The sequence below is a fragment of the Hemicordylus capensis genome, chromosome 1 (genome assembly GCF_027244095.1).
Source record: "Hemicordylus capensis ecotype Gifberg chromosome 1, rHemCap1.1.pri, whole genome shotgun sequence".
Lineage (NCBI taxonomy): Eukaryota > Metazoa > Chordata > Lepidosauria > Squamata > Cordylidae > Hemicordylus > Hemicordylus capensis.
The window spans coordinates 209,559,482-209,584,965 of record NC_069657.1 but is presented as its reverse complement, the minus strand read 5'-3'; the positions used below and the strand labels follow the sequence as shown (position 1 = coordinate 209,584,965).

The window sequence follows — 25,484 nt, the reverse complement described above, 5'->3', positions numbered from 1 at the left end:
CATTCAGGGAGGCTCATGATCTTTAATGAATTTTGTGAAATTTTTTTTGCACTTACCCCTTCGGGGGGCTTCTCCGAGGCCATGAGGGTCTCCGGAGGCTCTTCCTCCCCCACTGGCCTCCATTATGTTTTAAATCACCCTGTTCAGGTGGTATTCAGCCATTCTGCGCCTCACCCCCAACACAGCAGCCATTTTGGAGGCTGCCGTGCATGACCAATGGGCTTCTGTGTAACTGGGTCACGACCCAGGCCACAAAGAGGCCCACTGAGCATGTGCTGCGGCCTCCTTAGTGGCCACCGCGATGGGAGTGAGGCCTGGAATGGGCCAAAGAGCACTCAAACAGGGTGACTTACAACATAATGGAGGCTGGCAGGGGGAGGGGGAACCTCTGGAGTAGTGATGTGCACGGTCCGGAGAAGTCCGGACTGGCACCGAAGGGGGGCCTTGTTTTTAGGGCGGGGAGGGCTTGCTTAGCCCTCCTGCCTCCTTGCCCCCGCCAGCGCCCATATTTTCTAGTATAGGGGCGCTGGAAACAAGCCGCCCTGCCGCCACCGCCGCGGCGAAAGAACTCCCAATGCCAGCCCTCCCTCCCTCCCAGCTAGCTGCCCGCCCGCCCGCCCGCTCACCCCGCTCACCCGCTAGGAAACAAAAGGAGCTCCGGCACAGAGCTCCTCTCGTTTGGAAGGCCTCCGGCATAATGGTGTTTTGCGCGCGCCACAAGGCACGCCGTTCGCCGGAGGCCCGGTCTACCCGCCGGGAAAGGGCCGGGTAGACCGGGCCTCCGATCGCTGGGTAGACCGGGCCTCCGATCGCCGGAGGCCCGGTCTACCCAGCGATCGGAGGCCCGGTCTACCCGGCCCTTTCCCGGCGGGTAGACCGGGCCTCCGATCGCTGGGTAGACAGGGCCTCCGGCGATCGGAGGCCTGGTCTACCCAGCGATCGGAGGCCCGGTCTACCCGGCCCTTTCCCGGCGGGTAGACCGGGCCTCTGGCGAATGGCGTGCCTTGCGGCGCGCGAATGCGCGCGCGCGCGCACAAAACACCATTATGCTGGAGGCCTTCCAAATGAGAGGAGCTCTGTGCCGGAGCTCCTCTCGTTTCCTATCGGGTGAGCGGTGAGCGGGTGAGTGGGCGGGCGGGCGGGCGGGCAGCTAGCTGGGAGGGAGGGAGGGCTGGCATTGGGAGTTCTTTCGCCGCGGCGGCGGCGGGGGGGCGGCTGGTTTCCAGCGCCCCTATACTAGAAAATACGGGCGCTGGCGGGGGCAAGGAGGCGGGAGGGCTAAGCAAGCCCTCCTGCCCTTAAAGGCATACCCCCCACCCGGACCCGGACCAGGCAGTGCCGGACCGGTCCGGCAGTTCGGCCATTCTTTGGAATGGCCGCCGGACCGGTTCGGGCACACTACTGCTCTGGAGACCTCCCCCCCGACAGCCTCGGATAACCCCCCCGGAAGGAGTAAGTACAATTTTTTTAAAAAGACCACAGATCTCCCTCCCCATATCAAACCGAACCAGGAGGGTTCAAGGGGGTGTCGGACTGAACTGGCCCAGTCCAGTTTGGGTCCAATTCGGATGCCAACCGAACTGGGCCAGCCTGTTTGGTGCACACCCCTAGTCTACTGTAAACTAGAATCAGAAGTTTATCTTTGAACATATGAAGTTGCCATATAATGAGTCAGACCACTGGTCCATCTAGTTCAGTACTGTCACTGGCTGACATGCTTACTAATGGTGCAGAGGCACTGCATGGAAAGCTCCGCTACAACACTTAGTAATCCAGAGGCCCACTGCACAGGTGGAAGTGGAGATTTTGCTGATTGTTCCTTACCCTGGAAGAGCTCTTTAACATTTTAATGTTAAATGTTTGTTTATTGTTAAATTTATTTACTGCCTTTCATTAAAACAATCCCAAGGTGGTTCACACAAAAAATAAAAGACTATAAAAATGACACAATTAAAATATAAGCTAAAATATAAAAACACAGATCTGATTTAAAATATTTAAGACACAAGTATAAAATAACCATACAAAATACAAAGAAGCAGCAGTAGAGGCAATCATATAAAAGCTTGGGTGAAAAGTCAAGATTTCAAATGCTTTCTAAAAACTGTAATGGAGAGCGAGGAGCAAATAGCCACTGAGAGAGCATTCCAGAGTCTGGGGGCAGCAACTGAGAAGGCCCTGTCCCATGTGCATGACAGCCAAGCCTCCTTCATTGTCAGCACCCAGAGCAGAGCCCCCTCAGATGACCTCATCAAGTGAGCAGCAACCCTTGGGAGCAAGCAGTCCCTCAGGTATCCAGGGCCCAAATCCTTAAGGGCTTTGAAGGTCAAACCAGCACTTTGAATTGGACCCGGAAACAAACTGGTAACCAGTGCAGCTCTTTCAAAATGGTTGATATGTGATCCCAGTGGGCAGTTCCAGATAAAATCCTAGTTGCCGCATTTTGCACTAGCTGCAGTTTCCAAATATTCTTCAAGGGCAGCCCCACTTAGAGTGCGTTACAGTAATCCAGCCATGGATTACTGTAAGGCATGTGTAATTGTGGCCAGATCTGCCTTCTCAAGCAAGGGACACAGCTGGCGCACTAGCTGAAGATGTGTATTCACCCCATCCTGTGTGCAGCGATGCAGGCATGAGGGAATTCATATAATGGTTGTCCATCACTTCTGTCAGTCCTGCTCCAAGATATGAAGAGAAATGCTTGCAAACTGCATGTAGAGTGCTGTGGGTGTACTATGCAGTGGAATGACTGGAATGAAGAGAAACTGAAGCTGATTGCCTCCATTTGGAAGACAAACCTTTGCAATACTACAGAAATGAGAAGAATATGGATGATGCTTCTCTTTTGCTTTTGTATCCAAATGTCTAGCAGGCATTTTATTACTTCTGGCTAGTATCATGGGAACGTAGTTCTGGTTATCAGGAAAAATATGTAGCTTGAATGAGAGCTATTCTCTGTTTTATGAATATGTGAATTCTTGTTCTGCATAGCTATAAATATTTCCAGAGAAGGCTAGCACCCTCTGTTCCTTCACTCTTGGGGAGGTGCCATAGCCTAGTGCTTTGCATGCAGAAGATCCCAGGTTAAGTCCTTGGTCTCTTCAGGATGGATTGGAAAATACACCTTCCTGAACCCCAGAGATTTGCTACCATTCAGTGTAGACAATCCTGAATAAGATGGACCAATGGCATGACTCAGCATAAGGCAGTTTCCAATGTTCACCCAGCATTACAATTCTTCTCACCTCCTTTAAAATTTGTTAATATCCCCCCACCCATTCTTCTGCACCCTCTAGATCCATACAATCTGGTTGAATATAGTTGACTGCTTGCCAAAGGAGAACTTACCATGGTGTGCATGTAACCACTGGGTAAGCTGGTCCTCTGTATTGCCCTGACAAGTGGTGAGGAAAACCTTATGCTTCTGCACCTAAGCAGAAATTCAGGGAAGTAGGAGAGTGGTAAAATTCTCCTGCACTTGGTAGAACACAGATAAACAGCTTATAAAGTGGTTACATGTATATTACTTGGCAAAATGAGCTGTCTATTCACCCACTCTCTCTAAAGTTCTCTTCCCCCCGCAAAAAAATAAATACAAAAGGCAAGCATGCTCTGTCCACATCTCTATGCAAAACTATCCCAGGCCTAGAATATAAAAGTCACACATTTCTGCACATCACTATCGTCATTTGTTTGCTTTCCCCTGAATTTCTTGAACACAGGTCTACTTTTGGCTCATCAGTATGACTTTTCTCTAGGGGATGGCAGGGTCTTCAAGTCATCCATTCCTTCGTGCATGCATTTCATATTTAAAGACTTCCCCATGTTTTTCTCTTCCTCAATTTCTTCTCACATGAAAAGGTTTTCCACATCCCAAACCAACAAGAAGCAGGGATGCTGCTGATACCTGAAGTTAGAGGTCTGTTTCTAAGTTTACTGTATCACAAATCTCACTATTGAGTTGCATGAAAAAAGCAAGGATTCAAGAATTCTTATGTTCTCTGCTTGATTTTGCAATGCTGTAGAGTTATTTGGCATTTGTTTCCTGGGAGAGGTCTGATGAGAGTGAATGTAGGATACACTTGGTCTTTGCTATTACTTTTTCTTTTTGAGGGAGTGACTACCCAGAAGCAACCAGTTCTTGGGTGCCAGTTCAACTGGACAAAGATAGTCCATTATACACTCCTACACCTGGATTGACTTATCTGGGTCAGAATGCAAGAAGGCAAAAGAAGGAAAGAAGATTCTTACTTTTGTTTTTGGGTCTAGAATTTTCACTCCATATATTGAGATTTGCAATTCAACCTTTGGTGTTTTTTGACCTTCGGATTTCTTGATGTGTCTTGCAAACTGGAAATTAGAAACAAATAAACTTGTAAGAATATATATAATCTATCAGAGCACTACAAATTAGTTTGTAGTAGTTTCCGTCATACTGCAATTTACTATCATTTAAAAGTCCTCTTTTAAAAACTTTATTCTATACTGTATACAACTCCCTGTTCAGTTAGGACAGATAATATGACTTTGCTCCAGTTGGCAACTCCATTGCATATGCCTTCTCGATCCTGAACAGCCAACAGAGCATTTTGCATTCATGGAATTCCATTCCCTCTGATACTCTCCAGATTTGGGAGCCCAGTTTGTTTAGGGGAGCAGTTAGACCTTCCTTTTCAGGCAGGCATTGCATATTTGAGCATGCTAGGTACTTCATCTAGTGCTGAATTTTATTCTTCTGCAGTGTTTGGAGTATATACTTTAAAATATATATATTTTCATTTTTTAAAAAAATGTTTCCTGCCTTGAGAATGTGTACAACTTGAAAAGCAGCCTATACATACTTATGTGGAAATATATAAAACAATGAATGAATAAATTCATCAATAAGACCTTGAATATGAAACTGGTTTCTTTCTCTCCAACCTAAAATGCATGCTGTCATTGGCAGTACCAGTGAAATGCACCCTGTAGCTTCAGTCCATTTTCTGTGCGCTCCTGATTTATACATGTCTCAGTATCAAAGGCACGAACTGGCTGCCACCAGAATTACCAACAGCACATAGTACACGCTCAGTACTTACCTAACCTTTGTTCCTGAAACAAGAACCAGAATCACACATTTGACATGGCCAAATCTTACCCTTTTATCTACTTCAGTGAATTTTGTGCTACTTAGAATCAATAGCTAAAATGTTATAAGATGGCCTTGAGGACAACTGAATGCCTTTAAAACAAACAGTGTGTGTGTGCGCGCGCACACACACACTTCAAACATTGTTTAGTATGGCAATGGAGCTTGGTCAGTAAGTCAAAAGTACATCCTATCAGTATGGTACTTGGTGAGGAAAGCTGGCCAAAGGCAAGTGGAAGCTACAAGGGAAACTGAAAGAACAGAGGATATCTGACCTGGTAGCTAATAGCTGAGGTACTCTTGTGCCTAGGCCTGACATGCCATTTGAGATTGTGATTATTCAGATACTTGTTGACAACTGATTTGCTACTTCTCTAGAATAAAGTGCTTGGTGCACAACGATTTAGGGCATGACGATATTATTGGTCCCTCTAGACAACATTATTGGTTCCTCTGGACCAATGCTCAGCTGAATTTGGTTTAGAGCAGTGGTTCCCAACCTGGGGTCCTCCTGATGTTGCTGAACTACAATTCCCAGAATCCCCTGCCACAATAAATTGTAGCTGGGGATGCTGGGAGTTGTAGTTCAGCAACATCTGGAGGAACCCTGGTTGGGAACCACTGGTTTAGACCACTGGCTGATTTTGTGGTGAATGTGATAAAAACATATTGCACTTGGCATAAGCGCTATACAAAGACTGTGTTTGCATGGCTTTTATTGCTGTTATTTAAAGTGTACTAATACGTCACATGATACAAAAGTGGACCATACTCTGTTGCCTTTGTCCATTTAATTTGGCCAAAAGCTAGCCATGAATCCAGGAGAACTCTTTTTTCATCTAGCTTGTTTGGGGGAACATAAGATGTTATGCGCCGCCCTGAGCCTTTTTGGAAGGACGGTATAAAAACTGAATAAACAAACAAACAAACAAACAAATAAATAAGTTGGGAAAGTAACCACTTTAATGGATTGTTTTTAAAATCTCCTGTAATGTACAATATTACATCTAAGGTCTAGTTGAACCTCTAAATATTCTTCTGACAGTGCCCCGTTAGTAACTGGACTTCAGAGGGAAGGTAACATTGTTAGACAAAGTTGCATAGAGACATGGCCGGCCGGCTGGCTGAGGAATCCAATATAAGGAAAGCTGATTATCAATACTGCTCCTAAACTATTACCCATCTTGAACTACTGATTCTAGTAACCCTTGCACAATCACAAGGCAATCACAATTGTTCCTGCTCCTGATTCTGCAATAGAACTGGAGAACAATTTGGTGCATGTTGTGTGTGTGGTGGTGGGGTGGGGGAAGGTATGCTAATGAATAAATCATAGCATTTGTGCTGCCCAGGTTCTAGGGAGAGAAGCACAAAAACACCATTTCAAATTTATATAATGAGAGGATTAAGCTAGAAGGTTCAATTTCTTCTTCTTTCAGTTCCCTCTGTTGGATGTTTTATACACCATTCATTCTTCTTTCCAAAAATATAGAGTTATTACCACCAGCCAGGCAATCTGTCTCTGTTTTGGAGTTACTATGAAATGTTATAAAAAATCCCTGTTTTTGATAACTTTCTGATTAGAATTCTGGAAAATATTACATCAGAAAGAGCAATGTCTTCAAGTGGGATATTCTGGAAGCATTCACGTAATACACATAACAAATCATGACACTTGCCTAATATCCAGTGGTAGTTATGATTTATACCATTCCTCATACTGGTGCAAGGAGAAAGAAAGGGATCCCAGCTAAAAGGATGGTTTAGCTGGAGGTGCTACATAAGAACATTGCTAGAGCAACAAGGGTGCATCTTATCCAATAACCTAAATAGTGACTGGCTCAATATAATCATTTAGTACAGATAGTAGCGGCATAAATTAAAATCTGGAACAGAAACAAAAAGGGAATTAAGGCTGCCAAGAGGACTTTATTTTACTGTAGACCATCAGCTCCACCTGCTGGTAAGAATCAGTTGTATAGAGTGTATGTTACAATTTTATATGTTGAAATTTTTTGGGCGAGGCTGAAAAGAGGGACATAAATATATTAAAACTTTGGTGCTCCTTGGTTGTTGAATGCTTGATCCTGGAACCAAATTATCAGTTGACATTTCATAATGACACTGCCTCAGTGTCTCAAGGAATCACAATGTATTGGACCAAAGCAGACCAAACAGGATAGCAATGCACAGCTATTTTACAGTGAATGGAAGTCGAGAGTATGTAGAATCTCCCAACATGCACTCAGCTCTTTGAAGCATCATGACTTGGATGAAACAAATACCTTGAACTTGGATCATCACCCAAAATATAGAGAAATATAAAAGCTACTGCAAATGTCAATTGACCCAAACAATCATGATTAACTTATAGAAGCCTAAACATTTTGAACATGTTCCTTCTCTTCTCCAATTAATTCAGCTCCTTTTGAAGTTGTGATACTGCTGTGATTTCATGAAAATTTAACTGACATTTCTATTTTGAGAAGGAATGTGAATATTTTTTATAATTAAGAATGAATGGATATGAACACATCTTCATTTTGCCATTCAGAATTATCATGCAGAACATGCTTTAAGTTGGATCACAGAAATTTAGTTATGCATCATTAAAGAGAATGAAAAAGGTGGGGTTTTTTATTTACTACAGTTGTTGGATATTTTTCATTTCTCTGTTTAGCGGGCCCCTGTGCTGCCACATGCCATCTACCCCCACTCCCAAGACTCCCTGGACCTTTAAGAGTAGCTTTTCAGAGAATCAAGGGATTGCACTGGCGAAGTGAGGGTGGGCAAGTCCCCTTCCATGAATTTTCTTCTGTTCCTGGTTCTTTAGATTCTATCCAGTATGTTTTTGACAATTCCTCTAATTTAATGTAAGACAGATAATATTGCTTTATGGATTATTGTTTACAGTGTGGAGGTACAGAGATGGTACAGAGATGCATTCAGGGTGCAAATTAAATATATCAGACACTGGTCAAAGGAGGAGGCTTCCAACTTCTCCAACAGTTTGACACAAGAGATAGAGTTGAATGCTGCTTTGAGATCAATAAACGCAGCATAAAGGGAGGTCACATTACAGAAGGAGTATTGCTGAATTATGAGGTGCTGAAGAACTAAGCACCGGTTGATGGTAGAGCGGCCTTCCCTGAAACCAGGCAGCTTGTTCCTCTGGAAGATTTTCTTGTTCTAACCAGTCCTTAGGTTTCCCATGTAAGTACATCACGTACAGCTTACTGATTGTGTTGAGCAAACTGAAGGGTCTGTAGTTGGTGGAGTCATCCTTTCTGCCCTTTTGAAAATGGGGACAGTGATTGCTATCGCCCCTTCCTTGGGGATTTGGCCATCCAAATAGATATGGGTGAAGACTGAAGCCAGAACAGGGGTCCACCAGTCCAGCTGATTTTTAATTGCCTCTAATGGAATAAGGTTCTCCTCTGGGGCCTTCCCTGGTCTCAGCTGGGCAACAAGGCTCTTAATCTCAGATGCTGACACTGGTGCCCACACGGGTATGTCCTCAGTTGCAAATGCAGAGCCACACTCTGCAGCGGGGTCCTTGTAGAGCTCATGAAAGTAATTCTCCCAAATCCTTGGGGAAATGTGGCAGAACAGATGGCTTGGACCATTGCTAGTAGAATACATCGTGAGTCACCAGAACATAGCTGAGTTCTTGGATGTGATGGCCTGGATGAGATGCATCTAGTTATCTTTCGTAGCATCCCTTTTTGTTCGAGATGAACTTCTAGTGCATCGACCTTTTGCACCAACTGTCCTAATGACCACTAGGGACATTGGGAGTAGAGACAGTGAGTCAGCCTATCTGTCCCTACTCTATGACCCCTGAACTGACTCTGCAGCACTTCCTGTGCTGAGTCACAATCCTTCCTTTCCTCCTAGAGAGCAGATGGAAACATCTCTCTCTCTCCTTACCTATCCACTATGTAGTCCTTTAGATTAGAGATAGGTCTTTCCTATCTAAGAGTATTTAACCAATAAATATTTAGTGTTTAGTCATACAAGGATCTCCATGTGTTTTCTCTAAATAGCTGCAATATCCAAACCATCCTCTGCTACCTACTCTGTAATTGGAGTGTGTGCTCATTCCTTAGTGCTCTGCTGTTTTACCTATTGTGGGTAAAAATCAACAACCTCTAACACTTTTCTTATGTCCCAGCAAAAGTTTGTACTATCTTTTCTGTTGAGGGAGGTTCTGTTTGGCCAACAGACCAGAGGTGGATTTATAGACTTGGTAGCTGGTGGAAAGGGCTTTTTTTGGGCATTGATGCAATCCTTGTCAAACCATGACTTGGAGCTGTGCTGACACTGCACTGAAGGGGTGCAGTTCTTACAAGCTAAGTACTGTTGAAGTTCCTGGACTAAAGTGTTGTAGAACTCTAAGGGCTCACCGGAGGGATCAGCCATTGTCAGGGATAACTAGATACTCTGAAAGTGTTCTGAGGTGAGTAGCTCACTTATCACTTGGTCAAGCTGGGGGGTCCATTTAGCACAGCAATGTGTCCTTCTGGTAGTAGATATGGGGGTTTGATAGCAGTCCTCAGTATGGGACTGAAGGGTTTTAGCTGGAGTGTGATTGGGAAACGGTCACTATAGAACTTTGGAATAACCTCAAATCTCTCCATCAGGGGGAGCAGATTCCCTGAAACAATAAAATAGTTGATAACACAGCTGGACAAATAGATGAACTCACTGGGATGGTAGTTGTGGCTTACTGGGTTGTGGAGGTGGTGCATGCAAGCCGTCCCCTGGAGTAGCAATAGCCACATCTTGTGGGAAGGGTAATGGTGATGGGTGCCAGGTAGGGGTGCTGAGGAACCCTTCTCGAGTGCAGGGAGGCTTGGGCATACAGGAGATGCAGGAGGTACAAGGGGCTCCTGTGAGATGGGAGATGGAGATGGGAGCTGCTTTCTGATATTGCTCTGATGGTAAAGCCTTCCTGGATTAACTTCTCTGGGACAGGATCAGGAGAAAGAACTCTTCTCTTGAAGGAAAGCTTGGGAGGTTCTCCGATGCCCCAATTCCTGATACTGTCACTTCCACTTCCACTGCCATTGTTAAAATCTTCTGCATGGATTGACAGCTTCCTCCTGTATCTAGCCCCAACACTTTGGCTGAATGGGAGACACGTGTCTGTGTCTTTTTTGAGGAGAGATTCCGTGACTAGGCAACTGGATGATGTTGAGCTGGGGTGGAGAGAGAAATGAGGTTCTGTGATTGGGCAGTTGGTGGTTTGGGGCTTGGAATAGAAGAGTGCATCTGACGTCCATATCAATGTCACTTTCTGTAGACTCTTTTGGCAGCAGTGTGGTGGACTATATTTTGGTTTCTTCCCTGCTGCTTAATCGGGTCGTAGTGTTCCAAGTGGGCGATCAAGCTTTTAACGACCACTTGCCCCTTCTTCTTTGTCTTGATATACCACGATCTAGGCAAGACTGTTTTATTCCTAGCTTAGCTGAATCCTTTCCTACCAAAACGGGATGGAAGGTCATCTGATGTGGAAAAGGCACTGAATACCCTGTATTCTTCTGCAGTTGGCATTGAGCGATATAACTCTGTTGTGCAGGCCCTGCTGGGTGTGCTAGCAATCTCCTGTTATGAGAAGCTTGAGGCTGAGGTCTCGCAAAAGATCTTGACCACAGGTCAACTGCTCTCTTCTAAGAGAGGTAGGATGAACGACTCTAATGAGTGGTTCAACTTTCACTGCAGGGATTTGCTTGCCAGGCTGAGGGGCATATATGTGGAATATAGAGCTGGTTCCAATCAAGTGCTCCCTCCAGAATATTTAACAACCAAGAAAGCTGATTAAAAATGTGTGAGGTCCGCCAAGTCCCAGGCACAGGAAAATATCTGGAGGAGATTAATCTTGGCCACTCACAACAAGGATAGTGGTGCCTTTTTGCACATTATTTCAGGTTCTACCTACCTTAGAGTGCTTTCTGTGGTTCCTGCTCATGCCTGGGTAGCCCATTTTCATGCTCTTTTTAATGGAGCTTTGGCCCCTTTGAGTAATGATCCCTCCACTCCTGAGAGGTTGCCCTTGTGGCCACCTCTTACATCAGATGATACAGTTAATCTAGTTAAGGGTCTAAAGAAAAGGAAAGTGCCTGGTTCTGATCTCATCTTCCCAGAGATAGTATTAGATAACCTTGATTGGTGGGCTCATGTCCTAGCCAGTTTGTTTACTTCGATTAATAATACAGGTGCCATTCCCTCCTCCTGGAGTGAGGCCATTGTGGTCCCAATATATAAACATGGCTCCCACTCTGTCCCTTCCAACTATAGACCCATTAGCCTGTTATCGGTGACAGGCAAACTTTACGCCCATTATCTTTTGGATAAGTTGGAGGGTTGGATGTTGAAGCATCATGTTTTAGGCCCTGAGCAGGCAGGATTCAGGGCTGGCCACTCAACGCTAGATCACTGTATGGTATTATACCATTTGGCATGTAAGTACACAAAGGCCCCTAAAGGCAAACTCTTTGTGGCATTCATGGATTTGCGAGCTGCTTTTGACTCCATACCAAGAGAGTTACTATGGGCTAAAACTTAGTGAAACATCTATTGATAAAAGGCTCTTATTCCTAATCAGATGACTTTATGCCAAGTCCACAATTCAAGTTAGATACGATCCCTCAAGGGGCCTTAACTGAGCATATTCCTACCACCTGAGGAGTCAGGCAAGGTTGTCTGCTGGCACCTGCACTGTTTAATTTATTTATTAATGACCTAGTCCAGGTTTTGGGAAAAGTGGATGCCCATTCTCCTAAACTGGCAGATGTACGAGTACCGGCGTTGCTATACGCTGGTGACATGGCGCTTTTATCTCAGTCTCGGCTTGGTTTAATGAGACTTTTGGAGGCCTTTGCCAAGTACTGTAATACAAACAAACTTTCCATTAACTTTGATAAATCAAGGGTTTTGGTATTTTTGAATTCTAGGAAAGTTTATAAATGGAGGATTAACCAGACCAGTATAGAACAGGTCACCAAGCTCAAATACCTTGGGATTTATTTTCAATCCAATTTGAACTGGAAATCGCAGCAGTTATACGTTATTTCCCTGGCCCATAACACACTATATGCCTTTTTGAGCTTTTTTACTGGGAAAGGTGGCCAATTTATACCTATGGCCTTGTGAGTGTTTCGAGCCAAGATTGTGGCTCAAATGCTCTTCGGAGTCGCTATCTGGATCCAAGGGGCCCATTCAGATATTGAATCAATCCAGTCTAGATTTCTTAGAGCTATATTTAGAGTCCCTAAATGTGTGTCTTATGCTGCATTATGTTTGGAGACCGGTTCTTATCCGATCTCCTGTCTAGCTTGGGAGGCCTCATTGATACGCTGGCTTAAACTCTGTTTGGACCCTCAGGGACCTTCATATGTTCAATATATGTGGAGAGATACCTTCCCTAACCCATGGTTGTCTGTTGTCACCAATAAATAGTTGGGCATGGGGCTTTCTCCCTCTTACATTTTTTCCTTGGGATTTGCAAAGGCAAAGGCTATTGTCATTCAGGATAAAGGATACTGAGTACCAACGCCTAGTTGACCTTGGTAATATATGTTGTTCCCCTTTATACCTTGGCATTTCTCTTCCAGCTGGGAACCAGGCTGCTAGATATCTAACCACTCTTCACTTTGTTAAATTTAGGTCAGCCTTTGCTAGGGCTAGGCTGAATGTACTTCCTTCGGCTTTGCTTCAAAGGAGGTTCTCTAAAGAACCCCCTGTTTCGGGGTTGTGTCTATGTGGGGAGGGCAGCTTGGAAACAGTCACTCATATTCTACTATATTGCTCCCTCTATCGTGACTCTAGGAGTGAATTACTGTATCTATCACTAGAGCAATTTCCTGGTAGGCCTGATTCCTTTCATCTTAACTACTGTTTAGCTGATACTAATGATGAAGTCACCAAAGTGGTAGCCAAATTTATTCATGGGGCGATGAGACAGACATCCCGCCATGGTCTTTTATAGGTTTGACTTTATGGTAGTTTTAGTTTTATTTGTATTCGTACTGTTCTATTTACTCTATTTATTGTAATTCTGAATGGCTGTGTTATTGTCACTTCTGCTTCTGTTTGGCCTATGGCTGCAATAAAAGAACTATTACTACTACTGTAGACTTTGGATCCTGGTAATCCAAGAGGTTCAGGAGGGGCCTTGCTTGCTTCTGCACATCAGTGAGACATCTGGCTAAATCAGCAAATTCATCCTGATTGGATTTTAGCTCAGGCCTTTCTGGTAGCAAGGGGTTAATCTGTGCTTTGCGTCTTTTCAATAGAAAGTTTACTGTAAGGCAAAGGCTTGGTTTTGACAACTTTATCTCCAAGGTCATGACGGCCATTAAACATCCTCCCAGGAAGGAGGGACTGCACCAGAAATTCATAAAAAAACCTCTGATAACTTTGACACCATAATTCAAGTGAAGGAATTCACCTCTTTGCATCAGTTGGGATGGAAGAATTGGTTTTCCGAATGTAATCAGTAGCCACCTTGCAGTTTGTCTATAATTTTGCTGGCTTGGCAGAAAGTGAAATGATTTTAAGTCAAAAGTTTTTGGGTGGAATTTTAGTAGCTGGGTTAATTGTTATCAACCTATGGCTTGACCAGCTATGGACACTCCTGGTGAATTCCAGCAAAACTTGCGGTGGCTATAGCACTCAGGAGAAGTTAATAGAGCTGGTTACAACTATCTGCCCTGTTGGCATTGTGCATGGTAAGGTGACATCGGACAGACTCAGTGAGGGGGGCAGCCCGGGAGTGGCTGGGAATGAGTTCTGCTGGTCTTTTGGCTAGGCTTTTAACCCCTTGGGTCCCTGTGGATGCTAATGCTGCCCGGGTATTACTGCTGAAACCAAGCTCCGCTGGGCTATTAACCCCATAGGTGCCATGTGTGGTAAATAGATCAAGGGATTGCCTGAGACCTTCAACTCTGACTGCAATTTCATTTATATGTCCTAGTATCAGGATGATAGTTTCTGCTGAGAGTAAACATGTGTCTTTAAGATATTGAGCAATGTAGGTATGGGGGATGCAGTGGGCTCATCTGTGGGGATTGTCCCCCCCTGCTCCAGGGAATTACTTGGGCTAAGACTTTTAGAAGTCAATGAGGCAGCCTGATTAAATGCTGGCTTCATTGAGGCAATCTCCTTGGGGAGGAGGGAGGGCTTTCAGAATTCAGAACTGTATATCTATTCTTGATAGGCAAGTTACTCAAGGTCCGAGCCATCTCTGGGGGAGTGAGATAGACATGGATTTTCATCTGCTTTTCCGCACAGTTTGATTTATGCACCCCAGTATCATTGCTGGGGCTGTTACACATCCTTTTAATGCCTCTGGACAGCATAATATGACTGTGGGGGTTGACCCAATGGGGAGTAAGGTCAACCTCTGGATGGGAGCTTGTTTGTGGAACTGTTAGCTGGTCACCATCTTAGCTCCTCCCCCAAGTTCAGGAGGACACCAGCATGGCTAACAAGTAGAGTCAAGGAAGCTATAAAAGGGAAAGGACCATAAACTCTGGCAAAAGAAATATAATGAGACAGTTAGGAGTGCAAAAAGAGAGTTTGAGGAGCATATAGCTAGCAGTGTCAAGGGTAATAACAAATACTTATTTAAATATATCATAAGCAGAAAACCTGATAGGGAGGGGGTTGGATCCTTATATGACAATGACGTGAAATGGATTATTATGGAGGGTAAGGAGGATTGCAGAGAAGCTGAAAGAATTATTTGCATCTGTCCTCAAGGCGGAGGGTACTGACCATATATCTGCTCCAGAACTGAGTTTCTCAGGCTTGGAGGCTGAAGAACTGGGCCAATGTGAGGTGATATTCTAAAGTGCCTTGAAAAAACTAACACATTGCCTAGGCCAGATGGCATGCACCCAAGAATTCTGAAGGAACTCAAATGTGAAATTGATGATCTTCTAACAAAATGTGTAACTTGTCCCTACAATCAGGCCCTGTACCGGAGGACAGGAAAGCAGTTAATGTAACTCCGATTTTCCAAAAGGGATCCAAGAGGTATCTGGGAAACTACAGGTCCGCTTAACTTCTGTGCCTCGTAAATTGATGGAAAGCATACAAAAAACAATATTGTTAGACATTTAGAAGAACAGGCCTTGATTAAGGAGAATCCAGCATGGCTTCTACAAGAACAAGTCTCACCTCACTAACCTTTTGGAGTTTTTTGAGAGTGTCAATAGGCATGTGGATAAGGGTGATCTGGTCGACATAGTGTACTTGGACTTCCAAAAACCTTTTGACAAAGTTCCCCACCAAAGGATCTTGAGTAAACTTAGCAGTCATGGAATAAGGGGACAGGTTCATGTGTGGATTGGTTACTGGTTGAAGGACAGGAAACTGAGTGTAAGAATAAATTGCCAGTTTTCAATGGAGGGAAGTAAGAAGTGGGGTCCTCCAAGGATCTGTACTGGGACCAGTGCTCTTGTTCATAAATGATCTAGAAGTTGGGGCATAATCAGTGAAGTAGCCAAATTTGCAGATGACACTAAACTCTTTAGGGTAGTGAAATCCAGAACAGATTGTGAGGAGCTGCAAAAAAGGATCTCTCCAATAGATGAGTGGGCAACAAAATGGCAAATGCAGTTCAATTTAAGCAAGTGTAAAATGGTGCATATTGGGGCAAAAAACCCAAAGTTCACATATACACTGATGGGGTCTAAGCTGTCACTGATTGACTAGGAGAGAGACCTTAGGTTCATGGTGGACAGCTCATTGGAAGTGTTGACTCAGTGCGCGACAGCTGTGAAAAAGGCAAATTTCATACTCGGGATCATTAGGAAAGGGATTGAAAATAAAAATACTAATATCATCATGCTCTTATACAAATCTATGGTGTGGCCACATTTGGAATACTGTGTACAGTTTTGGTCACCGTATCTTGAGAAGTATATTGTTGAACTGGAAAAGGTGCAAAAGCGGGAAACCAAAATGATCAGGGACCTGGAGCACCTTCCTTATGAGGCAAGGCTGCTGCTTCTGGGGCTTTTTAGTATGGGAAAAGGTGACTACGGGGAGACATGATATAAGTGTATAAAATTATGCATGGAGTAGAGAGAGTAAATAGAGATAAATATTTCTCCCTCTCTCACAACACTAAAACCAGGGCTCATCCCATGAGGCTGAAGGTCAGGAAATTTAGTTCCAACAAGAGGAAGTTCTTTTTCACACAGCACATAATTTATATATAGAATTCTCTAACAAATTGCCAAATAATTAATCTATGGAATTCTCTGTCATGGCATGTGGTGATGGCTACTAGCTTGGATGGATTTAAAAGGGGCTTAGACAGATTCATGAAGGACAAGTCAATCAACGGCTACTAGTCTGATAGTTATAAGCCACCTCCAGCCTCAGAGCACAATGTTTCTCAATACCAGGGGAGCAACAGCAGGGGAGAGGACTTGCCATTACCCTCTTGCCTGTGGGTGTCTCAGAGGCATCTGGTGGGCCACTGTGTGAAACGGGATGCTGGACTGGATGGGCCTTGGGCTTGATCCAGCAGAACTGTTCTAATATTTTTAAATGCATAGGCAGATTAACTTTTGCTGACCAATTATTTAGTGATATCCCTAGAGTCACAGTCAGGGGTTAGGGTTCTTTCCCACAAAAAATGCTTCCAACTCTCAAACCACTGTAGGGTACAGATGAGACTAATCACCACCAAACTGTTGTATAAAGTGAAATTTGAAGTGAATGTTGAGAAAAGCATTGTATTCTCATTGAAAAAATGAAAAATTCTGAGGGGAATCAGCAGTGGCGTAGGGAGGCCAGTGGCAGCCCTGGTTCAGCCTGCTGCCAGGAGCTCCTCTAGACATGCCCCTTGTGTCTAACATCAGATGCAGCATCTGACATCAGACACAGGGGGGATGGTTTTGCTTGCAAATGGGGCCGTGTACCCCATTTGTGGGCAAATTCCGGCCAGCTCCACATTCACAGCATGGCTGGGAGTGGCTCTCCTTGCTTTAAAAGCCAGGGAGATGAGTCGCCCTGAGAACGTGGCACTGTTGGGAATTTTCTCAGAAATGGGGCACACAGCCCCATTTGCGAGCGAAACCTCATCCCTGTGTCTGACGTCAGACACAGTGGGCACGGCTGGGGTGCAAGGTGTGGCCATTCACACAATGATGGCTCTGCCGCTGGGAACCAAATTACTACCTATAAAACTAGTGATACATACTGGGGACTAGGGATTCACACATATTTATCACTTGTAGGGATGCCTGCTTGGGGACAAAAAAAGCTGCCTTATACCAGGTCAGACCATCTAGCTCAGTGTTGTCTACATGAACTATTAAACAATACATACATTCTTACAGTTGATGTATGGTGATTATTACTGAACTAGCTGGGCTGGGTGCAGAGCATCTGTGCCTCACGCCGGCCCACCCACCACCACTGCCCCCCCATCATGCCAGCATGCCTGGCTTTCTGACTGGCCGCTCCCCCTCCCCCCGGCACCCCCCCCCACGCTTTCTGGCTTGCAGGCCAGCTGGAAAGCTGGCCCACCACCTCCTCCTGCCTCTTCCTCCCAGTGGGTGGCTGGTCCAGGCCAGTCCACTGCCACTACCTCCTCTTCCTGGTGGGTGGCCAGGCCAGGCCGGCCTGCTGCCGCCTCCTCCAGCTGACCGGCAGCTAGGCCAGGACCAGGCCGGCCCACCATCTCCTCCTCTCTGCAGGCGGCCGGGCCAGGCCAGCTCACCGCCACCTCCTCTGGCCAGACAGGCCACGGACAGGCCGGCCTGCCACCACCTCCTCTCCTTGGCAAGCGGCCGGGCCAGGACAGCCTGCCGCCGCCACCTCCGGCTAACTGGCAGCCAGGCCAGGGCCAGGCCAGCCCGCCGCTGCCGCCATTATCTCCCATCCCCGTCGCTATCCCCAGGCAGCTGCTCTCTCTCGAGCTGCCACATATGGGATTAGTGATGGGTATGTTTAGGAGAATTAAATATATAGATGCTTCTGTCTGCATTATATTGAATAGAGCCTGCAGGAGAAGAGAGCTGAAGCATGCAATCCCAATACATTGAGAGGATGCTACCTACACCCATTTCTAATTGTTATAACCACAGTTCTACATTTTTGAGAATATTAATTCACAGTTTTTGGTTTCCCTAGATTTTGCACACTGAAACATAATTCAGCTCTTTGTAATGTGGATCTCTGCCATTTATATTTACTTGTGTGTCTGTGTGTGTGCGTGCCACACACACACACACTCACATGATGAGATAAATTAACATCACAATACTAGTAAATTGCAAATGTGCAAGAAGAGCATTAGCTACAAACAAATGTTTCCAAAAGATGAAGCAAGCACTGCTTGTAACTATATGTATATTATATATATATTGCATTTAAAAGGCTTTCCTACCTTAAGCTTTCTAACAGCATCTCTCACAACTTCTGTACCTTTGGGCTGCTCCACTTCTGTACTGCCAAGAAACTGAAAACATTGTTGTTCGTGAGAAAAGTAATGAAAGCTAGTTAGGTGTTGTTTTGTTTAAATGCCCTTAAAATAACCAATCAGCATTTCAGTTGCCAACAATCAATCTCTATACAATTTTAAAGTCTAAATACGCATGAACACCACCTTCTGGTTTGCTGAAATATATTACTTATCTGGGTCTTTTTGCTCAATTTTAAGACTTTTATTAATTTCTTTTTCATAATTAAAATGAACTACTATTCTTTTTTTGAAATCTTGAACAATTAAAGATGCTATGACTTCTAGGAGCGAAATAATAAGCAAACGATAAAATAATTTCTTAAAGTGTTTCAGATTGTGTCTGAAGTGTGGCTTCCTTCCAATGCTGGAAGCTTGCAGAGAACCACAAAACTAATGGACCAGACCCTAAAACATGCTGTGCCAGCATGAAGCTTAGTGCCAGCATATAATCATAAATCATGGTGCTATGCCAGTGTTCCTGGCACATGTATTGGCACAAACATTTAGGAGCAAGGTGAAAACTGAAAAGCATTCAACAGTATACTCATAGTAACTTGCAGCACTGCTGACTTCAGTAGAAACCATAACATAACTTTAGCACACTGTCACTTGTACCAGTGGAACAAGACAGAGCTGAACAGGCACAATTTTTCTAATCTATAGATTATGGCCTCCAGCACCGGTGCACAAGTGACCCTGGAAGGTTTTTTTTGGGGGTGGCATTTTAAAATATCAGTACAAAATAGGGATGTGCTGAAAATGTGATTTGGCATCTGAATTGCAGGACAATCCCTTTAACATGGAGAGAAGAGCTGGTCTTGTGGTAGCATGCATGATTTGTCCCCTTAGCTAAGCAGGGCCCACCCTGGTTACATATGAATGGGAGACTAGAAGTGTGAGCACTGTAAGATATTCCCCTCAGGGGATTGAGCTACTCTGGGAATTGGAGAAGGTTCCAAGTTCCCTGCCTGGGTTCTCCCAGATAGGGCTGAGAGAGATCCCTGCCTGCAACCTTGGAGGAGCCACAGCCAGTCTGTGAAGACAATACTGAGCTAGATAGACCAATGGTCTGACTCAGTATATGGCAGCTTCTTATGTTCCTATGGAGGAGAGCAGGTCCATACCTGCTCCTCCTCCACTTGCTGCCACTTCTGTAATTGTGGTGCTCTGCCCAGCTATGATTCTATACTGGCAGGGTGTCTCCTAGCTGCCCCTGAGTGACACTGGCATACACACAGCCTCTGCTCATGCGCAGTGGACATGTGCATGGTCAGTATGGTTGCTGGCTAACAGTTGGGCCTCTTACTCTTAAGTACCTGCAAAGGTTCTGCTTATTAAAGAAATATCACAAAATGTACAAGGGCATTTCAAAGAAAAACAGAAAAGTCCATTCTATCATTCACACCAGAAGGGAACACACTTTTAGTAAAAAACAACCATTTCATTCCTTTCTGAGATCATATTTTCGGTATATTTATTCTGAAAAAAAATTATAAGATGGAGCTTTATCAACAATCATAACTTTGAAGTCCCTATAATGGTGTGGTGATATTTATGAAAGTGTTTAATCAGGACAGTGTCTCCAATGGTATTCTTAAATGTACTCTTTTGTTCTTGAATTCTCACTTTTAAAGACTGAGTGGTTTGGCCTATAAGTCACTCCACATGGATATATTAAAATGTATATTAAATTATTTGTGTTGCAGGTACAAAATACATGAAAAAAATAATGTTTTATCTATAACGGAATGAGTAAATTATGATCCTTCATGTATATGTCTGCATGATGAACGTGAGCCACACTTAAAAGTACCAACAATTTGTGGTGAATGTTAGATATAGCCCCCTTCTAAAACCAATATTAGGCCACTGAACACATCTTGGTAATGAGTAAATTCCATACACCAAAATATCTTATCCCTACTTTTATCTTTAGTAATGTTAATATTATTGGAACCAAGTATATCTCTCCTAGATTTCTGCAAGGCTTTGATAGCAGCTGCAGGGGTGTACAAAGACTCCTGGAAGCCCAGGGACAAAATCTGGGCAGGGGGCCCCTCCATCGTGTGTGCAAAGCACGTGTGCCCCAGCAGCTCAAGCCACCACCCCCGTGTCTGACATCAGATGCAAGTGGTGGGGCACCCAACATCTCCCTGCTGCTGCTCCTACCTCTTCCTTGGCCGCCTCCGACACCGGTGCTGCACCGCCCCTGCCCAACCACTGCATCTTATAGCAATATAGCAATAGCAATAGCACTTACATTTATATACTGCTCTATAGCCGGAGCTCTCTAAGCGGTTTACAATGATTTAGCATATTGCCCCCAACATTCTGGGTACTCATTTTACCGACCTCGGAAGGATGGAAGGCTGAGTCAACCTTGAGCCCCTGGTCAGGATTGAACTTGTAACCTTCTGGTTACAGGGCGGCAGTTTTACCACTGTGCCACCAGGGGCTCTTATCTTGGCCTCTGGGATGTGGGGGATGAGCCGAGTGGGGCAGGCCAACCCCCATGGTGGCAGTGGCGGGTGCTATGGCTGGCAGGTCTTTCTGGCTGCCCTGCACACCTGTGCAGTTCGAAAATGGATGTCGCGTGCCCATGACATCATGGACATGCAACATCCATAGTCAAACTGCGTAGGTGCACTGTTCAGCCAGAAAGGCCTGCCAGCCACAGTGCCTGCCGCTCCACCACGGGGGTTGGCCTGCCCTACTTGGCTTGGCCCCCCACTCCAGGCGCAGAGCGGGACCGCCGGCATCCTGTGTGTGGCTGTGGCAGCAGCCCCCTCTGAACCCGCCCCTGCATCTGACGTCAGATGTGAGGGGGCATGGTCTGGATCCCAAATGGAGCCTTGAGGCTCCGTTCGGGAGTTGGAGTTTAACTCCCGAAGTGGCCGTGCGGCCCCTAAACTAGCACCCCTGCGTCTGACATCAGACATGGGGTGTGTGTTGGGGCCGCGAGATGCAGCCCGATTGGGCGTGGCCCAGGTTCTTTGAACCTATTGGCCCAATGGTGGCTCCGCCCCTGCCCCACCCCCTGGAGGCCAAGATAAGGAGTGGCGGCAGGGCAGCGGGGCAGGGGTGGCGGCGGCAGGGCCCCTTGAGGGCTCCCTGACCCTTTGGGCCCAGGGACATTTGTCCTTGCTTGTCCAATGGACACTATGCCCATGAGCAGCTGTATGAACAATTTTAGTAGGATAACCTCTGCACGGAAATCGTTTACTAAGTGCCTCCTGTTGGTAGTGCAAAACTTCTGAACAATTTCTATGAAACCTTAAAAATTGCCTATATGGTAAGCTTGTTCTCAAGTGTCTTGGATGATAGCTATTGAAATGCAGATAAGAGTTTTATTTATTGATATGACAATGCAAGATATTCCCCTCAGGGGATGACACCGCTCTGGGGAGAGCAGAAGGTTTCAAGCTCCCTCCCTGGTTTCTCCAAGATAGGGCTGAGAGATATTCCTGCCTGCAACCTTGGAGAAACCGCTGCCAGTCTGTGAAGACAATACTGAGCTAGATAGACCAATGGTCTGACTCAGTATATGGCAGCTTCCTATGTTCCTATGTGAACATGACGTGCAGCAGGGAAATGCTTGACTAACAAGCAGAAGGTTGCCAGTTCGAATCCCCGCTTGTACTATAATGGGCAGCAGTGATATAGGAAGATGCTGAAAAACATCTTCTCCTACTGCATGGAAGAAGGCAATGGTAAACCCCTCCTGTATTCTACCAACGAAAACCACAGGGCTCTGTGGGCGCCAGGAGTCGAAATTGACTCGATGGCACACTTTACCTTAGTACAATATCTAGAAGATCCAGAAGAATATGTGTTGGAAGCAGTGGTGGCTGATCAGTAAGGGCAGGAGAGGCTGTGCCCCCCCAAAACCAAATATGCTAGTAAAAATTCAGACTTACCAGCAGCCAGGGAATCCTCCAGAGTAGGGAGCTTCCTCCAGCCCCTCCTCTTCTGCCTGTGACTTCTTGTTTTGGTCTTACTGGCTGGAATAGCTGCTACTCAAGCTGCTCCAGCCAATCTGATTCATAGGAGGCTACTCCTGCCACTGCCCCCAGGAAAAACTAAAATAATGGGTAAAAATGCACTTCCCGGCTGCTTCAGGGAATATATTTTAATGTGTATTTTCCCTTCTTTCTGGGGGCAGTTCCAGGAGCAGCCCCCTTGGCATCAGATTGGCTGGAGCAGCTTGAGTAGCAGCTGTTCCAGCCAGATAGACCCAAAGAGGGTGTTGCAGGCAGCAAAGGAGGGGCTGGAGGAAATTCCTTGCTCTGAAGAATTCCCTGGCTGCTGTTAAGTCTAAGCTTTTACTAACTTGTCCGTTTGGTTGGAAGGAAGAGTGAATGCAATCCTAGCTTTCTCCTTTTGGTCCCTCTTTCTGCCTTTCTCCCTGCTTTTTGTCCTGGCTTTTCTGCTTCTGCCGCCCCCTCCCCACAAAACCTTTCTGTTTTCTTCTTTTGCCCCTGCTCTTCTCCTTCCCCCCTTTCTGTTTTCATCCAAGCTGTCAGGCTTTGGTAACTAGCCAAGCTCACTGGCGTGGAGGAAAGAGGGGGGGGGTTCCGGCCTCAGTGACCAGTTTCCTCCCTGCCCCTCTTCCAATGCCCACCAGCTGCTACTTGTTGGGAATATTTGATTAGTTCTTTGCACCAAAAAGTACTCCACTGCAATTCTATCACCCTCATGGGGGTATCAAAGCTTCCACATCCATAGTGCATAGTAACATTTCACTAAGGTGCAGAGAGCCATATGATGTATTATAGTGTGAGTAGAATGGCACTTCCTTATATGCTGTGCCAAAAGACACATTTGCTACTACTCCGTTACATTTCCCCCCCCTTTGCATTTTAAAAAATTGATTGAATTGACAGTTTGTATTAGTCAGCCACACTTTAATAAGAAAAATGTCATCATGGCATTTCATTATACATCATTCACCTTAAAAGACTGGAGTTCAGACAGTTTTATCTGTACAGGTGGCACATTTAGATGTACACTGGCATTCATATATACAAAACCAGAAACCTCATGTTAACAAAAGCACAAAATCATGTGTCAACAAAATATGTATTCTGTTTATTATTTACTATTTATTGACTACATTTTATACCACCTTTCTGCCTTGACAAGGGCACCCAAAGCGATTTACAATATTTAAAAAAGCAAATTACAGAAGATTACTAAAATGTTGTCTCAGGCTGTTGGCCTTTTCAGGAGTTGAGGACAAGAGCTCCCTGGCCTAGGTGCACCCTTTCGTGCCTTCCTCTCAGGGCACACAGGTCTTTCAGTACTTCTGGGAAGGTGCGGGGGTGGGGGGGCTGCCCCAACAGTCCTCACAGGCCAGAGCTGGTCTCTATGGGGGTCGATGTTATGCTCTCCCCTGGAAGGCCCCTCCTTTCATGCCTTCCTCTCAGGGCACACTGGTCTTTCAGTACTCCGGAAGCTGGGGGTGGGGTGGCCTCCTCCAACAGTCCTCAGAGGCCAGAGCTGTTTTATATGGGGGTCGATGTTATGCTCTCTGTTGAATCAGGACTGCATCACAATGCATTATGTTGTTCCTGCATTCTAGAACAGATATTCTGGAATGGATGTTAAAGTTAGTAGAAGCCAAAAAAATACGACTGTTGAGCTACTAATGGCAGAAGTACCTTGAAATTGCTTTTAATCAATTTCTGACAATGTTTTGCACTTTCTATATCATTAAGGCTAGAACTTGCTTTCAGGTAACTGATCCACAATTTTAGAACATATTAGAACATTATATAAATCCCTCTCTTCCAGTAGAGAGCAGTACAGGATATGATACTAAGATTATAGTAACTGTTTCCTTATACCCATCATACAAAATTATTTTTCAGATTTCACACTGACTTTTTAATATCTTTTTAATCATTGAATGCTAACATTTTTGGCACATTAACCTACTACAAAAGTAGAAACAAGAAAGAGTCTTGTGACACCTTAAAGACAACAAAATTATCAGGGCATTGATTTTTGTGGACTAGAGCCCACTTTGTCAGAAGCATGAAGTATTATTGTCAGTTAGTAGATAAATATGTTACATACATTCAGATTTAAAAAATGTAAACAGTGGAACTAAAAAGTAATGAAATACATGAAATGTAATAGGTCCGGTACATCTGGAACAAAAGTAATGTATCTCCTGACTCTACAAAACAGATAAGCAGTTTGAATCTTAAACAGAAAACCTACTGCCAGAGATTGATACATGGACTCTCATTTTCATCACAGATGTTAGGAAGATGATTGATTTACAGCTGAAAGAAAACCAAATAGCCCCAGTCTTGTGGTGCTAAAATAATGGAAGCAGAAAATAAGATGGTACAAAAAAACCCCTGTGTACTTCTCAAAAACCAAACCTGAAATTGGAATCAAAGGGACATTTGTAATGTATGCTGAAAAAGGTTGGTTCAACAACCAGATTGTTTCTTATATTCTGGGATATGCCTCCATCAAGCACACACTAATACATGAAGGTTGTTATCATGACCAAATGGCAGGGAGCAGAAGGGAAGACAGACACCTACCTTTCCACATGATACAAGCCTCCTATGGGCTCTGCTGTATGCATGATCACACGAGCAGTGTAGTGGTGAGCTCCAGAGCTTTGATGGGAGGAGGGAAACTTGTAGTGAGTGCTCCAGGATCGCACAATGCAATGCACCAGCAGTGCGGTGGCAGCATTATAGCACCTTGGCTCTGCCTGGCCCTCTTTCCCCACAACTCTCTTATAAGCATGGCCACCAGCCACCTGGGTGCAGTGTTGGAAGCAGCAGTGGCACACACAACTGGTGAAGGAGGTAGGAAAGGGTTTGTTCTCCTCCTACCTCATTT

The 25,484-nt window shown here is 44.9% G+C and overlaps 1 protein-coding gene across 13 annotated transcripts in view; it reads right to left on the bottom strand.

Annotated features, from left to right (window-relative positions):
• Positions 1 to 25,484, bottom strand: part of GULP1 (GULP PTB domain containing engulfment adaptor 1) — a 307,242-nt gene that overhangs the window by 42,485 nt on the left and 239,273 nt on the right. For all 13 annotated transcript variants that reach the window (XM_053284241.1, XM_053284237.1, XM_053284244.1 and 10 more), the window contains 2 exons: positions 18,543 to 18,614; positions 4,252 to 4,350 (listed from right to left, as the gene is read on the bottom strand). In XM_053284241.1, the coding sequence (XP_053140216.1) occupies positions 4,252 to 4,350; positions 18,543 to 18,614 (171 nt within the window). The remainder of the gene's footprint in view (positions 1 to 4,251; positions 4,351 to 18,542; positions 18,615 to 25,484) is intronic.